The sequence below is a fragment of the Macrobrachium nipponense genome, chromosome 11 (genome assembly GCF_015104395.2).
Source record: "Macrobrachium nipponense isolate FS-2020 chromosome 11, ASM1510439v2, whole genome shotgun sequence".
In the NCBI taxonomy this organism is placed as follows: domain Eukaryota; kingdom Metazoa; phylum Arthropoda; class Malacostraca; order Decapoda; family Palaemonidae; genus Macrobrachium; species Macrobrachium nipponense.
In genome coordinates this window covers 85,780,903-85,798,506 of record NC_061087.1, presented here as the reverse complement: position 1 = coordinate 85,798,506, position 17,604 = coordinate 85,780,903, and the positions used below count along the sequence as shown (strand labels likewise).

The window sequence follows — 17,604 nt, the reverse complement described above, 5'->3', positions numbered from 1 at the left end:
AATCAGGCTATAGTTACCCATTCCACGAATTTTGTGCCTAACCAAAAAAATTTCATACAGCACAGCACAAAGTACATACATACACTTACGGATTTGAGAACAAATCACCCGAATGGCTTAGAAATTATCCAACCAATTGATACATTTTACACTACGTACAACAAAGATTTATCCAAAACCTACGACCCAAAATGAACTGGAAGAGGTCAAGGAGGGGGAGGGGGCTATTAACCTCCACCTGAGAGAAGGCAAAATGGGAAACGCAGGGAAGAGGAAGAGGAGGAGGAGGAGGAGGGAGAGGGTGAGAGAAGTGTCCGGAACGGCACTTTATCAAGATAAGGAGTCTATGAGATATAAAGGTCGAGAGAGAGAGAGAAAGAGAGAGAGAGTAAAGGGAAATTATCAGCGAGTGCCACTTCCCCTCTGAGAGCTAAGCACACACTACAGGCCGCTCTCAGTGTTGACACTATCTATACACTGTGCCACACTCGCACTCTTTGTGGGTTGGGGCGCTCTCTCTCTCTCTCTCTCTCTCTCTCTCTCTCTCTCTCTCTCTCTCTCTCTCTCTCTCTCTCTCTCTCTCTCTCTCTCAGGATAGTTTAATCTTTCGTTATTTATTATTTCTTGGGTATGTAGTTATGTTTACCTACGATGTACATAATTAAAATTTACATTACTACCGATTAGATAAAATTAAGATGTCGTTTACGTGTAAAACGCCTACCGGGGCATGCGTTTTTAGACAATTAAATCGAACAATGTAAAATTAACCTTCGACAATAATCTTTCCGGTACAAATGTAATCATTACAGACAATATCAGTTGAAACATCGCGCGTACTGTCCGTAGATTATAGTTACTTCATTTATTTTATTTTTTTCAGAAATGCGACTACATTATGTATAGAAATCTCTATTAACGGAATAGTTAATCTTCCCATTGCAGTTTTAATCAGAAAAAAATTTAAGCGGACCAACTTCAATGATGGGCGCACCACATTCATGTGAACAAATACAAGTGATTTACAACTTAAAAGTGAAAAAAATGTACGTGAAATAACATAAAAATAATGCAAAGGTATGTTAGGTAACAGAAAATATACAATCAATTCATTGTACCTCAACTTTGGGCCACAGCCATCCATTATCTTAAGCTTCATAAGCAGAAAACACACACACAGCAACTGGTCTTCTTTCCAGAACACTTAACTTTGCATTTCAACAGCAAATGCTTCAAAGCACCGAAATCAGAGACCATGAAATGACCTCACAGTGACCACCTCCCATTTCGCATTCGGTCTCCACACTGGTATACAAATAACGAATGTGTAGAACTTCCACATCACACCACTAAGACAACCTTTGGCCTTACACGTGCCACAATAAAATACAAAATCCTTTGAAAACCAATGGTAAAAATGGGGAATCATTTTCCATTTATGAAGCAAAGTTGGCAGAGTAATCAAATTTAGAAAGGGAGGAGGGAAGACAGAAATAATAACAACAAAAAAGCACAAGCACAAACTCACTTTATATATATGGACGTTACAAGGAATGGAATGGAATATAGAACTTAGGCCAAAGGCCAAGCGCTGGGACCTAAAGGTCATTAAGCGATGAAAGGGAATTTGACAGTAAGAAGGTTTGAAAGGTGTGACAAGATAGGAGGAAAACCTCGCAATGGACTATAAAAACAATCGCTAGAGAGGGTGAAAAGTCTGATGGAAGAAAGAGAATATGAACGGAGGTACAGTAATAGGAATGAAAGGGGTTGCAGCCAGGGGCCGAAGGGACGCTGCGAAGACCCGTAAGTAATGCCTACACTGCACCGCATGAGGTGCACTAACGGCACCAGCCCCCTACGAGGTGCATTATAAGGAGACAATTTCACAAAGCTTTATTAGCGACGTTTCGGGGCCTTGCCCCATTATCAGAGCTGTAAAAAGACGAATAAATATAAAGTAAAATAAAAAAAGGCACCGTAAAAACACAAATATAGATTTATAATAAAATCCACAAAGCATAAAATGCTAAGCAAATTACCGTCTCAAGCAAGAAGAGGAAGCTAAAAGTCCCAAGTAAATATGGTTATGTCAGGTCAAGAGGGGTAGCTGTAGTTTGATTTAGTTTTGGAACTATTGTTTTTATGAAAAGCGATTTGAAGACTTCAAGGATTTTAAAACTAAACAATCAAACTATCACTAATCCTTTTTACCTTTTACCTGGCATAGCCATAGTAACTTGGGACCTTTTGCTTCCTCCTTCTTGCTTGAGATGGTAATTTTCTTAGTATTATATGCTTTGTGGATTTTATTATCAATGTACACTAGTGTTTTTAGAATGAGTCTTTTTACTATACTTTATATTATTAGTCTTTTAACAGCCGTGATAATGGGACAAAACCCCAAAACGTTGCTAATAAAGCTTTGTGAAATTTCCACACAAGACATCTCCCTTGTCATACTCGGATCAAATGAGCTAACAACGCCTCTCACACACTGTACACAAGCAAGGCTTATAGGAAAATCAAATTATCAAATCTACTCCCATTAATATAAGCACCATAACTACAACAACGTAAGTTTACATGTCAAGTTGCAACGTAAAAATTGTCACACGCACTCTCCACACAACCGGTACACAGTCACGTCTCTGCGTCAAATCCAACGAATATGCAATAACGCTCATAAATTACCCAATCTCATAATTAGGATACAATGTCTTAATTTTTTTTTTCTTTATCTGATCGTATCCAAAAACATCTCACGTTTCTGGGATAATTTATGGACACGAAGCCAGCAAGGGAAAGTACAAGCAGCCAGAAATATTCGTGTATGACCACACCTGCGATGTCTATAACAATGAACTTATCATTGTATTCCTCATACTTACTATCGTATGCATGTGTTCGTTTGTTTAGATTTTTTTCATCAGAGCAATACAAAAAATCCTATTTTTTTACTGGTAATATTTTACACCTAACTAGTGTGTGAGTGTGTGTGTTTTGAGAGAGAGAGAGAGAGAGAGAGAGAGAGAGAGAGAGAGAGAGAGAGAGAGAGAGAGAGAGAGAGAGCATGTTCTTAACGTATATTTTCACTAGAAGGTATTTGAAAAATGGGAAAAGTTGTCGCATGACACACCACTACAAAGAGGGAACTTACGGCAGCCACTTGACAATGAGGGTGTACACCGCCATCTTATTACCCAGTAATCGAATAACACCAAAGTTTTCCTGAAGAGCATTTGGAGAAACATGCTGCCAAGTGTGTCGTTAACACAAAACTCAAAACTTCGTTATTGATGGCGTTCCAGCATTATGCCTCTACTTAAAACTAAAAGTGGTATCCCGCGTTGCAAACTTTATGGCTGATTTTTGTTTCAAAAATTATTTAAAAATTCGACTAAAAATAGGACACTGAATATAACAAAATAATGTTTATTAGGTTTACGGTTATTTACAATATTTTTAATTTTTATTCAGAAACTGATACTGAAAATAATGATGATTGTCGTGATGGAACGTGAAGATTTATCAAAATTGGATAAAATACTGACGAAACACACACACACACACACACTTCAGAGGTGAGTATCACAACGTTATGATGATGTCCATGATACTGATGATGTTTAAAAACAGATGAATGAATAATTACAATTTCACTTATGATCATAGAAAAAACAAAAGCATGAAACTAATTATGGTGATTTTAAACGCAGGGAACGTATGACGATCGCAGCGGTATTAAAGATAAGACGACGATAAAAGTGTGTGGGGATCTGGGAGAAAATGTGGGGTGGGGGGGGGGGGGGAAAATTGGGAGGAAAAACTGGGGGAAAACGACATAATACATTATGAATCGGTTACTATGGTGATCTACATGACGACAACAAAAGCCGAGTGAATGTTATAATAACGACGTCATATCACATGAACTTACTTTTAGTGTTGCGCGGGCGGGCTGCAAAATGATGGGTGTAGTGGAGGTATGGAGAGTGGGCGGCCGCCGTGCCGTAGAAGTAGGCTGAATGATAGCAGCGGCTGGCACGTGGGTGGTTTGGAGGAGGGTGGCATGGGTGGTGTGCGGATGATGCATAGTTGTGGTGGGCGGGGCCGCCTGCAGGAACACATGGTGCAGAATGGGCGTGGCGTATGACACAGCAACCGTCCGAACAACTTCGGCGCCTTCGACGAAGGTGGCCGTGCCCGCCCGATTGTCCACGATGGCGGTGACGCCCTCGCCGCTTACGACTCCATCGCCGCCCTCGACGGTCAATGTCAGCCTGTGGGCGGCAGAGCCCTGAGTGTGCTGGGGTTGGAGGACAGTGGTGGTGCCGTCGGCAGCTTCCAGGACGGTGGCACCGTCTTCCCTGCTGTAGAGGGTAGTGGCACCACTCCCTCCCATCACCACCACGTCCCCATTACCACCTCCTCGCCGCCGCCACCACCACCACCTCCTCCTCCTCCTCCTCCCCCTCCGCCACCACAATCTCCTCTCACCACCACTGGGCCCCCACTCACCGCCAACGTGCCTACTTCGCCTTCATCTTCATCCTCTCCCTGGTGACGACGAAGGAGGAGGTGGTGGCGTGTGAAAGAGGAAGACACTGCTGTTACTGCTGCTGCTGTAGGTGGGGCCTCATCGCCACCCACTCCTCCTCCACCTCCTCCTCCTCCTCCTCCTTCGCTAACGACTGTCTCACCCGTTTCTTCAATTTCCACGTCCTCGATTTTGACTTCTTCTACTTTGACTCCATCACTCATCATTGTACTGCAAGAGGAGAAAGAGAAGGAACTTATTTTCAAGAGTTCTATTATTCACATAACTACATATGAATAAATACCTAATCATTTCACCTTAATATATATCTATTATATATATATATATAATATAATATAATATAGATTAATAATATATATAGATATAAGATAATAGATATAGATAATATATATATATATATAATGTATATATATATATATATATATATATATTATATATATATATTATATATATATACATATATATATATATATTATACAGTACATTGAAAGAAAACTCTAGATGTCTGAAGAGAATTAACCCAAAGCATCAAATACCAACTGAATAATGTCTTAATCTTTCACGTCTATTCTATGAACTTCAACAAATGGCCGTTCCAATTGGCTTTTTCATAAATTTCAATTTTGAGTCTTACTATATGATTACCGTACTCCTCAACATCACGAACTGCAAATTTACAATTACAGAAAAGTATAACTCCAGCAACCAGCTAAGCACAGAATTCTTGGTGCTCTTTAGTTATAGGTATCTGAATGTTTCGAAACCAATACACCGTACCTTAAACCACTACAGTAATGCATATAAAAGAATATTTTAGAATTGTTAGTGTGCTACCAGTACTTTTATGTAATTTGCTGGAAAAAAAATTAAAGAAAAAGAAATAATCTGTATTTAAAACTTCGCTAATATCCAATATGTTAAAGAAACTCTCTCTCTCTCTCTCTCTCTCTCTCTCTCTCTCTCTCTCTCTCTCTCTCTCTCTCTCATATGTCTACATGCCCATCCGCTGGTTTTACATAATGAAACTTGAACATATATTCATACTAATATACATAGTAGTTACCAAACACAAAACCGACGTAGGAACTTTTAAAAACCTCTCCCTTTCAACAATTTATCTCTTATCAAGTTATAACATAACGATGAATTTTTCCATAACTGAAACGCTCAGTTTCCACGTTTCTCTATAAATCCTCTCTCAATCGCAGTCCCAATTACACACGCAATATAAAAACACAAGTATTATCATGATTATTTCAATTTTTTTGTCACTTGTATTCTACAAAAAAAAGCCTAGATACTGGCGTCATCATTGATTCATCCCTTAAGCAATTTTTGATTCATAATCGGAAAACACCACACTGCTCGCGGGAAGTAAGGGATTCCCGTTAATGGCAAAGGCTCAATCGAACTAAAAGCAAACTTGAACAACTAAGTTCAAGTAGGCTAATTTAAGCACGATATTACACTGACCTCATTAGACACACTTGCTTTTCGTCTTCGTGTATGTTTGCATGCAGGAAAGTATGAGTATGTTACTTCTCCGTATCAACAGGTCCCATTAACACAAATTATACATACTCATACTTTGACGTACACATTCTCCGCACCTGCTCTTCAATATTAATCCCTAGCAGTTCCTGCACGCCCTTTGCAATCGGTCCGCCGTGCATGGATAAGGTACGGATCGTCCTACCTAGAATCCTGCAGGGCGGCTAAAGACAAGTAGATCACAATCACACGAAAACACGCATATTACACATGCATATTCCCGACTTCTAATTCCAAACGCGCTGAATTTCGCGCAATACAACGGGAAAAATACCGGCGTCTCCAATTTTTGGTGGTATCGTTCGTTTGCTTGAGAGTGAAAACACGTGTGGCAGGTGTGTGCAGATGCCAACCCTCTTCTATGTACGTGAGTTCGTGTGCGTGTGGAAGGGCTAGCCAACACAAGCTGCTGCTCCTACACGACGAGCGTCCCCCTGTTGCCTGGCAACGTGTAAACATGCTGACCGCGCCGCGTGAGGCTCCAAAGGCCGTGGCACAGCTGCTGCAACCTCCTCGTTCCTCCGGCAAATAAACTTCCGTAATGAATGTGTCAGTCCCTCAAAACGAAGCAGCGAGATAGTGCGTGGACTAAGCTGTCTCTTCCACGCAATTCATCGGGGTTCAAGACCGAATTACCCGATGTTTGGCCCCCCCAAAGTTGAACGAGCGAAGAATGGTCGCAAGCTATTCTGGACCTTGTGGTCAGCAGGAAGGAAGTCGGCGCAGCTGTGAACCACATCTAACCCACAGAGGCGGGATATATGAAAATCCTAAGTGAAGGGCGCTCTCCTTACGAGTTCCCAAACTAGTTTACAACAAGGTCAGTATAATTTATTTATACAAAACTAAAATGTTACACCACTAAGTAGTTTATGAAAATATATAATTACCATAGAAAATATCCAAATGCATTTAAATATTTACTTCACAGTTTCAAGACTAAGTAGCATTTGCCTTTGCATTAAAAAAATCTTTCGTTTAACTTACATAAATCTAACCCAAGGTTGCAGATACAAAAATTCCAGACGCAACCTGACTTAGGCGTTGATGATCACTTTCGGTGTAACTTCATAAAAATGCATCGACCAGCTGAACCAGACTGTATTCCAATGAACATATTTGGCTACAAAAACACCAGAACAATAAAAAAAAAAATTTCATCATGCACTATAAAGAGAATTCTTCGACCTAATGACGAAATTTTAAACTTCCTTGAAAATACAAAGAATCTGCTTTCACCTTCCATTCAACTCATGACGAAGAGAAACTTGCTTTCGACTTGTAAGAGCTACAGAGCTACGTAACTAAATCCATTACTTTAGCAAAGGAGGTCAACTTCATATGCAACTATAATCTCTATCATGCAAGTCCCAACTTTCTACATCGGATTTTAAACTCCCGGTCAGGATTCTCTCTCTCTCTCTCTCTCTCTCTCTCTCTCTCTCTCTCTCTCTCTCTCTCTCTCTCTCTCTCTCTCTCTCACACACACACACACATATACAAACAGCTATCACTGGAGAAAAGAAAAATGTTTAGAACGACCGCAGAGCTTTTGAGAATACTTCAAACGAACAATTTATCCGATATATCCGGCGAGTCGATAAAAGATCAATCATTATAGGTGCCTTCTAAATTCTCCCCCCACACCACCGTCGCCGGTCTCTCTCTCTCTCTCTCTTCTCTCTCTACATTCGAAGGGCATCAAACACACTGGGGCAAGACATCGTAAGAATATGTGCGCGTGCGGGAGCGCGAGCTGACAAAATAGCAACTCACAAAAAGCATCCCTCGTGAAGACATCTCAACATTCCACACAATTTTTAAATAAAAAAAAAATATCCGTACCAACGCCAATGACTAGCTGATATTAGTTCTGTGTTAGGTTAATACCTTACCTAAATAACCCAAGACCATTGAATTCTTCCACAAAACTACTTTTTCTCTAGTTTACACGAGAGCATAATAATGATACTGACAGAACAGCATAATGATATTTGTGGACTAACCACACATATTTCGTGAAACTCTTATTTTTCTTGTAACACTAAGAGGCAGCACATAAAAGTAAAAATACACGAATGAAGATGCTAATATTGTGAAATGAGGTCGAACTGAAGATTCATAGGAGAGGATCTCTTTTGGGAAGTTCCACGCTTACAATACAGACATGTTTTGGTCCAGTAATATAATACTGCGAGAGCAATTGCAGAATATTAAAAAATTATTACCAAGAAATCAGCTGGGGGATTCTTCTGCAATGCAACGGTCTTTCCACACAATTGCCTAAATTCTCTTACAATTCTCAAATACCGTTTTAAGCATATACCTTCAGATTTAAACTTATACATTACTTATTTTCCCTTTGTTTAACGCTTACTTTTCTTCAGTCTCTCTTCCAATTTTTCACATAAGAGGAGTCTTTTCTGTAAAAGCTTCCCAGCTTATTTCATGTGAATGTCAGCGTTACTCAACATGTCATCTTCTTTCTTACTTCCCAGACGAAAAATTATCGTCTAACTTAAATAATGGGAGAGAGGTTCATGGCCTTTCATGGAAAAAAAATATATCAAAATCGTGTAAACCGCGTATTCACAAAATTGGCCGAAATCTTTACCATGAGAGAGCGCATGCCTCCTCACCTACCAGAAAATAAATTGACGAAGAGTATCAGCCCATATAGCAATGAACGAAGCAAAAAGGGCGATGCAACGACTGCAAGCTATCTACGAAGCCCATAACCGAGGAATGAGGATGGAAGAGCAAAGACACGCCCGTCATAATTACTAATGCCACCGCCTCTGCTACATCAGACAAGACCGACAGACACACTGATTGGAGGCAATGAAAAATTAAACCAAGGGTTAAAACCCTGAATGAACAAGGTCAGACAGAGAGAGAGAGAGAGAGAGAGAGAGAGAGAGAGAGAGAGAGAGAGAGAGAGAGAGAGATATGGGTATTGAACGGCCAGCGTGTCGCCCTCATTATTATGAAATAATAATTACTCACGATCGGACTCACGACGCCGGACAGATGTATCATTAGAGGGGTTACAGCGTTTCCATGAACGCGTTGTTATTATTATATTCTTCTCTGCCTGTTGGCAGGGAAGGAATGACAGCATGATAAGCGTTCGATTATTCTGGAAGACTGGCAATGACCCCCTTGCAAACACGGGCCACGTCATTAAAATTCATGGTTATGTACCCGATCCATCCATAATGACTTTTTTTTTCTTCTATTTAATGCCTCCATTACACTGTATTTCCCCGGGGGTAACGTAGCAATGAACAATGAATGGAATAAATGCATGACTTGATCCTTCAAGTAATATTCATTAATTCCAATTGCGTCTCCCACAGTCGTTGTGGTTATAAATGCCCACAGCAATTTTCCAGAAGCAAAGGAACAACGTAGCACGAAATGCTCCTTTTTTTATTTTTCTTTATTTTCTGCCTAATTAAGTGCAGGTATTCAAAATGTAAACTGGTTAATTTCTCTCCAACATGAACCAGATGTGTTTATTTCCATACATACCAATCACACATACGTGTCTTCTCACTGGAGCTATCTGCATTGAAAATAATTCTTAGATAATCTATGAGGTTAATGCATAGGCAAATGGCACTAATTGAACGAGTGAAGGACCAATTTATCACCACCCACGAGTCCCGAACCAAGAGATGCTGAATTCACTTGAGCATATGAACATTTTCCTAATTGAAACATTGTAAATAAGACTGTATATATTCTATGAAACATATACATAAATAGTTATTATACACTATCCCGAACCGATAACACCTCAAGTGTCATGCAAGCCACGCATATCTCGTGTCAAAGTTTACAAATACACAAGAAGAATTAAACTAAATAGAATAAGTTAAGAGCACAATAATTAACGAAGACGACATAGGCGCAACGGAGATGTTGCTGTGCGTAACATGTGTTCAATGATCTCCTCTGATGGCCGAACATCAACTATTATATTGACAAAATTTATGAGTGGCGTATTTATTGGGTGAAGCTTTTCTTTATAAAACTAAACGCTGGGTAAGTGTTGTTTCTACATATACCTCAGACAGTGTATTTTTGTGGAAACATGAATTGTCCAGTTATATTTTTTCACATGCGATATTTGGAATGTCAAGTTTGATCTGATACCAAAAGAGACGATGATCATTACACAAACAAAAAGAAGAAACAACAGAATGCAAATAAAACGTCGATCTTTTGATAAAAATGGTTAATAATGTTGATAATCTTTTAAGATTTCATTATCAAAATGTGATGAGGAAACGGATCAGCAAATCACTGAAAATATCAAAGGAAAAAGCTATTCGTAGATTTCTTTAAAGCCAATCAAGCTAAGCCTTGTCCCCCAACTCAATCTGGATTTTGGGCGAGCGAGAAAATCTCAAGGAATATTTCATGCAATTCTGCCGATAAATTATTTCGTATCATATATGTCACCAGCATAATTAAAACAATTTATGAAGCAACGTTTAATAAAAAAAAAAAAAAAAAAAAAAATAAAAAAAAAAAAAAAAAAAAAAATCGCCATTATTTCAACTTTCCTTAGGTTTCTGAGAAAACCTGCCTTTCACTAACCCTTTAGAATGACTCATCCAAATAACTTAACGGACTTTCAATTAGATCAGAAAAAACCCTTAATTGATTTGTTCGGTATAATACAGCATCTAACAACGGCAATGGAAATTTCTCTATCATTGAAAAGGTTCCTTAAACAGGAGAAAAGCATAAAAGATAAAACAAATATATATATAAAAGCAAAGCCCATTATCATAAAAACAAAACTGTCACGGCGGACTGAGAGTGAAATATATGATACTAGACTGCCGAAGTAAAATCTGATGGCCCTATTCGTATTTCGTAAGCTTCAATCGCTCTTTTCAATTTTCTACTTGTGTCGTCGCCGCCTGCTAAGAATTTTCTTGTTGCAGTCATAAATACAATTAGGATTAACAACGTAACCGGCACGGCCCGCATTTGGCAACGAAATTCACTTCTCCCCGGGGAGGCACAAACACAGGAGGATTTACGGAGGCAATACAGGTAAGGGGAGCTGTCATAATACCACTGGGCTTGTTCCCCTACACCTGGGGGCCAATTAGTGACACGTTCACCCGCACCTGACACGTGCCACGTAATGGTCCACCACACTAAAACACTTCGCCTTTCGACGCTAAATCAATTCGATCCGCAGTAAAGCTTTGCTCAATGTGTATAATTAACAAAAGGGGCTCTTAGTGTTTCCCTCTAATCTGTTCTCCGATACTTTGAATGGAAAATATTAAGAATAATTAATTGACGGGAGAGTAGCCAAGAGGAAGAATCATCTACGGATATCTTTTGTGTTTATGCTCAAGAAAGCATGCAGAGAGAGAGAGAGAGAGAGAGAGAGAGAGAGAGAGAGAGAGAGAGAGAGAGAGAGAGAAATCGGGTATCTACATTCCATTTGGTTATATGCATCTAGCTATCCATCTATCTGATTTATGGATTGATCCCAAGCCTGTTGGACCCTTTAAACCTTAAACAGTTTGGAAATCGTTAACATATGACAATAAAAGATTCTAAAGTCTCCACTTACAAATCTCATTAACTAATTGTCTGTTAGGAAACAGGAATACTACTACACTCTCCAACATTAATCAACTTTATTAAGGTCTGGGAGTTGAATTATCCTTGATTACATTCAACTGACTAAAGGTATGCTATTTTCCTCAAGTATATTATGGTTTTTTTAAAGGAAGTATATTATGATTTTTAAATATGTTCATCTTAATTATTATTTGGTTCGATTCTATTGCTAGGTAGCTAGAGTCACAACTTATTCTTATTTCTATTACGGCTATTTTGCATCAGCAAATTAAGCATGATCACTTGAAATGAGAGTGGATCTCATATGATTTTGAAATGGTGAATTTCGATATTTTGTTGTCAAAGAGTTTGATGGCTATCTTGTATAATACTTCTATGAAAAAATTTTGCAAAATTATTAATCTTAAAAACGTGGACCACTCTATCTTTTATTATCGTGCATGACCTTTTTGATGAAGAACTTTATTTTTCTGGGCAAATACTGATTGCAATATTATGTATGTACAGTTGATACGAAATAATCTTCAATGTTGTTACTACCAAGGCCCATTGATTATAAGACTATTACTTGTAGACGCACACGCACACACACACTCGATCACAAAGAAACATTCTGACAGTCATGCTCAAATAAAAGTCTGGCGCAGAGGTCAGGGCAAATGATTAGACGAGGCTATAAAAACCGGTCAGGAATATAAAAACTGAAGCCAGTCATAAAGTGAAAAAACTGATATATCAGTAAATCTGCTGCATAATAAAAGATAACAATCCAGTGGAAAAACACAATATACGTGCAAGTTCATGAATATGCATTTAACTGGAACTGTCGACATGAGTGTATAAACAAACCCACAGCGTTACTTCCATGTTCACTTTTTATAGATTGAGAACTGCATTCTGAAATCGAGCAAATAAGTCCAAATACCAAATTTCGAACAAGCATTCTCACATTTGCACCAACAAACATACCGAACTGGGAAGATCAACCGGTACCGGTAATTGGCTTGAGCACCACAAAACTGGTAAATCAATAAAAATCAGATTATTAACAACGCACCATGAAAACTTACCACACATAAGCAACATCATCATTCATACGTACCGTATTAGCAAATGTCCAAAGAAGCAAAAGATCGCACTGAAAGAAAACTTTTTACTATATTTCTCCATTACAAAAACTAAGAACCAGCTAGGTATATATATAATTATATATATATAGTATTATATATATATATATTTATATAATATTAATATATAATATATATATATATATCCACACATATATATACATTCATGTGTACAATAAGTTGTAATCGTCGAAGAAATTGGAACTCTGATTTAAAATGCTTTGAGTAAAGAATCAAAATTATAAGCACTTCGGGTGCAATGATATCTAGGAATACAACCACTTTAATGAGAGCTAATGAAATGTCCCTCTTAATATAAATATTAGGGTATGCAGAGCTGTTTGTACGTCGAGGCAAATACCATCATGGATACATTTATTGCATACGAGGTTAATTAGGTCGTACCCGACTCCTAATGATATGGAATATTAATCTTCTTTGAAATGGATCCTATAAATATTTTATATTCTAATTAGAGCAGGCATGAACAATGACACATAGTCTAGCATGAAAAATTGTTGACTTTTGAAAGCATAAGGACTATTAAAAGAAAAAACATGGACAAAACTCGACCGAAGGAAAAAAAATGATAAAGAGTATTTAAGATCGAAGGCAAAAAAATGTCAAAAATAAGATAAGATGTGCGAAGAGAAACAAATTCATTCGTACTATACAGGAAAGCGGTTGAAAAAAAGTATTAACATAGGCTACTGAGAGCTACATAAAATTACTTATTTTCAAATGTCAAATAATGGTTCATAAACTGAACGTTTTCACAGCCTACCACCTTAAACGTATCTTGCATTTACTGGTATCCATGAGGAAATCGTGAACTGCTCAACTCTCAATGTAAAAGTTGACTTACGATAACCATCTGTGAATGAATTTTCGTTTTGATTAAAGAATTCTATACCTCTCCCATACTAGACTTTATACTTATTTTCTCTCTCTCTCTCTCTCTCTCTCGTAGTAGCCATCTTGCTTGGTGAGACGTACCCGCGTGAAGTCACAATTAATTCACAGATATCACAAGTTTAACATACGACTAGAATTTGAGAAATATCTAGAAGTGTTCGTGAACTATCGGTGATAAGATTAGTGTGAAAATAGTAGGATAAAGCGTCTTCTAAGTTAGTTTATCAAGTGTAATACTATAAATCAGAACAAGATGGCAGTAAGTTCCAACATGCGGGAAAAGGTGGCGTAATTTGGCGTGTCTAGCAGATTCGCAATACGATGAGGTAGCAGGAAGGGAACTGGCATTCTCATCTATGAAATCAGCAACAGTCCTAACCAAAAAGATACAAAAGCATTCATAGATATATTAGAAGGATATAATCTTCAAACTGGAACAAATCTAATGAAAACATCTTGAAAATAATTGAAGAAGTTCCAAATAAATCCAAGTGGTCAAGAGACTCATAAAGAAAATATACATAAACCAACATATTCCGACAAAGAAAATGAATAAGGTGAATCTTGTGAATATACTAATTGATGCATTAGGAAAAAGAATGCCAAAAGCATGCAAACTGTGTAAGGTTTGGTATAGCATAGTCAATCCACAAAACCTAATCAGAAAATGTGCTGCATGCAACATTCGACCCATCCACAGTGTGCTGAGGTAATACAAGATTTGAGAAAAGATACAAGAATTTTTGTTCAACATGTCTATCATGGATAGACAATGTTATTAAATCAAGATTGAATGTACAAATAGTTGAGGATGAAGAAGAAGAGGAAGAAGAAGAAGAAAAAGAAGAAGAGGAAACGGAAGAGAAGTAAACAAAAATGAAATGACAGAAAAAAAATAAGGAAAACAAAGAACAAGATAAAAGTATGGATGCCAGAGATACTCATTGATACTACATATGAGGCAATAAGCAGCCATACCTACGAAGAAATAAATTACGATATGACAACAGAAAAGCAAATCCCGAAGAGGCTCTACCCAGATCTATACAATGACGGGAAAGAGGAAAAAATAGACAAGAAAAGACAAAATCTGCAACCTTTTGAATAGAGGGAATTGCAGGATTGGAGAAAGATGTTACTACAAACATCCTAAGATATGTCAAACTATGAAATATATGGTAAATGTGCATACTTAGATGGATATGGGATGATTGCAGAGATCTGCATCCAAAAATATGTAAAAACCTAAAAGAAGGAAAAGGATGTAAGTTCGACAAAAAAATGCAAATATATGCACCCTGTAGCCATGAATCATAATACATAAATAACCAACCAAGTAATAAAATCCAAAATAAGAAAGAAACAAATAAAGAGAGAAATCAAGAATATCAGGTAAAGAGAAAAGCAAACCACCAATGAGATATGCAGAGGTGTCAGCAAAGAATTTCAAAGCATCAGCTCCGAAATTCTACTCAAGAGATAATAACTGTATTTATTATGCAAGAGGATATTGCAGAAACGGAGAAAATTGCAGATTCAGACACAAAATGAATAATTATGATGAAGGAAGATCAAATATTATGGAAAAGTTGGACTTTTTAATGTCAGAATTTCTGGAATGAAAAAAAGAAACAACATACCAGAACAGGAAAGAGACATGGGAAAATCCTTATTACTATCAGTATTAAATGAAGGAGAAAACACGCAAACCATCATAGTGATGAATGCGCAGGGTTTAGTTACGAGTAACTCAAAAAGAAAAATAGAGTACTTAGAAGAAACTAACCCAAAATGAAACGAAATAGATATAATGAATATAAGTGAAACTGTATTCCCAAGAGACTGGGAATGATGATCAAATAAAAGGGTTCCAAACTTATAGATCAGATAGAAAAAATAGGAATCAAGGAAGGGGAACCGCAATATATGGGAAAGACAAAAAACAAGGAAAAATATATGAGAAATATAGTAACTCAGAATGTGAAACTAATAGCGGTAGAATTGAATCTGAAAAATTGATGAACATAGTAATATATAGACTCCTAATACTAAAGAGTTTGACTTAATAATTGAAAAATTGGATGATATATGTAGAAATCACAAGGACTGGACTATTCTCCTATCTGGTGACTTCAACTTTCCTTTCTAGAATGGAAAGAACGAATAGGAGATTGTGGTTGACTTATACATATAAAAAAGAGAGTAATATGTAGTGCAGAAGATAAGAGGCAATTTGAAAAGCTATTAGATATGCTACTAGAATACAACATTCAACAAATAAATCACCTGCAACAAGAAAGGAAAAATACTTTAGACCTAGTATTTGTGAACGAGATGAATTATGTTAAAGAAATAATAGTTTATAATGCGAGTATTTCAGACCATAATGTCATAGAATTAACAGTTCATTCCAAAGCAAGTGAAAATAGAGATAAGCAAGAAATGAAAAAGTGGGAAGGATATGGAAAATACAACTTCTACAGTAAAAAACAGTATAAAATGGTCATTAATTAATGAAGAATTAAACAAAGATTGGGATAACATTTTCGTAAGTGATGACATAAGGGTAAATACGGAGATATTATATAAATGGAGATAATAGTGGAAAAAAATATATACCGAAGAAGAAAAGTAAACATCATTCATGCATACCAAGAGACAGAAGAATCTTGTTCCAGAAAATCAGAAAGTGGAAAAAAGGTCTTGCAAAAGAAAAAAATGCATGGAAAGTTATAGAACTAAAAAGTAAGATAGAAAATGCAGAAAAAAAGATTATACAATCAAAGAAATGAAAAACGGGACTTGGAAGAAAAAACCCTATTAAATATCAAGCAAAACCCCAAACATTATACTCATATGCGAAGAAGATGAATAAAAGAAGAATAGAAATAGGCCTCTGAGAATTGAAGGGAGATTAACGAATGAAAAAAAGGAAATTGCAACATACTGGCAGAACGATATAAGAGAGAATTTCACCCTAGAATAGATAATGAAGATAATGATATAAGAAGTAAGGGATGAAAATAGTGAATATTTAGCTGACATAGATATTAATGAAGCTGATATTGTGCAGGCTATTAATGAAATTAAAAATGGAGCTGCTGCAGGGCCTGATGGAATTCCTGCTATTTGTTAAAGAAAGTAGTTCATTCTATCGCAAAGCCACTTGCAATATTATTAAGACAAAGTGTAGATACAGGCAAGATATATGATGAGCACAAATTAGCGTATATTACCCTACTTTCAAAAGTGGATCAAGACTAGAGGCAAGTAATTATAGGCCTGTGAGTCTAACATCACAATAATGAAAGTGATGAAAGGGTAAGTGAAGAAAAATATTATGAAAACATTTAATAAATAATTTGTTTAATAAAGGACAACATGGTTTTGTACCCGGAAAAAAGTACACAAACCCAACTGTTAGTCCACCGTGAAAACATATTCAAAAAATATGAAAAGCGGAAATGAAACAGATGTGGTTTATTTGACTTTGCAAAAGCTTTTGATAAAGTAGACCATAATATATTAGCGAAGAAATTATAGAAAACACAATATCGTGGATAAAGTAGGAAGATGGTTAAAAGAATTTTTACACAACAGAAAACAGATAGTTATTGCAAACGACGAGAAATCGGATGAAGCCAAGGTAATATCCGGTGTGCCGCAAGGTACGGTGTTAGCTGCAATACTGTTTGTTATTATGATTGAAGACATAGACAATAATGTTAAGGATTCGGTAGTGAGTAGTTTCGCAGATGACACAAGAATAAGTAGAGAAATTACTTGTGATGAAGATAGGAACGCTCTACAAAGAGACCTTAACAAAGTATA

General features: G+C 37.0%; 1 protein-coding gene across 4 annotated transcripts in view; it reads right to left on the bottom strand.

Annotated features, from left to right (window-relative positions):
• The window catches only part of LOC135206849 (forkhead box protein N3-like), a 180,873-nt gene that overhangs the window by 53,611 nt on the left and 109,658 nt on the right, over positions 1 to 17,604 (bottom strand). For all 4 annotated transcript variants that reach the window (XM_064238356.1, XM_064238337.1, XM_064238350.1 and 1 more), the window contains one exon: positions 3,941 to 4,771. In XM_064238356.1, coding sequence (XP_064094426.1) covers positions 3,941 to 4,405 — 465 coding nt within the window. In that variant the 5' untranslated portion in view covers positions 4,406 to 4,771. The remainder of the gene's footprint in view (positions 1 to 3,940; positions 4,772 to 17,604) is intronic.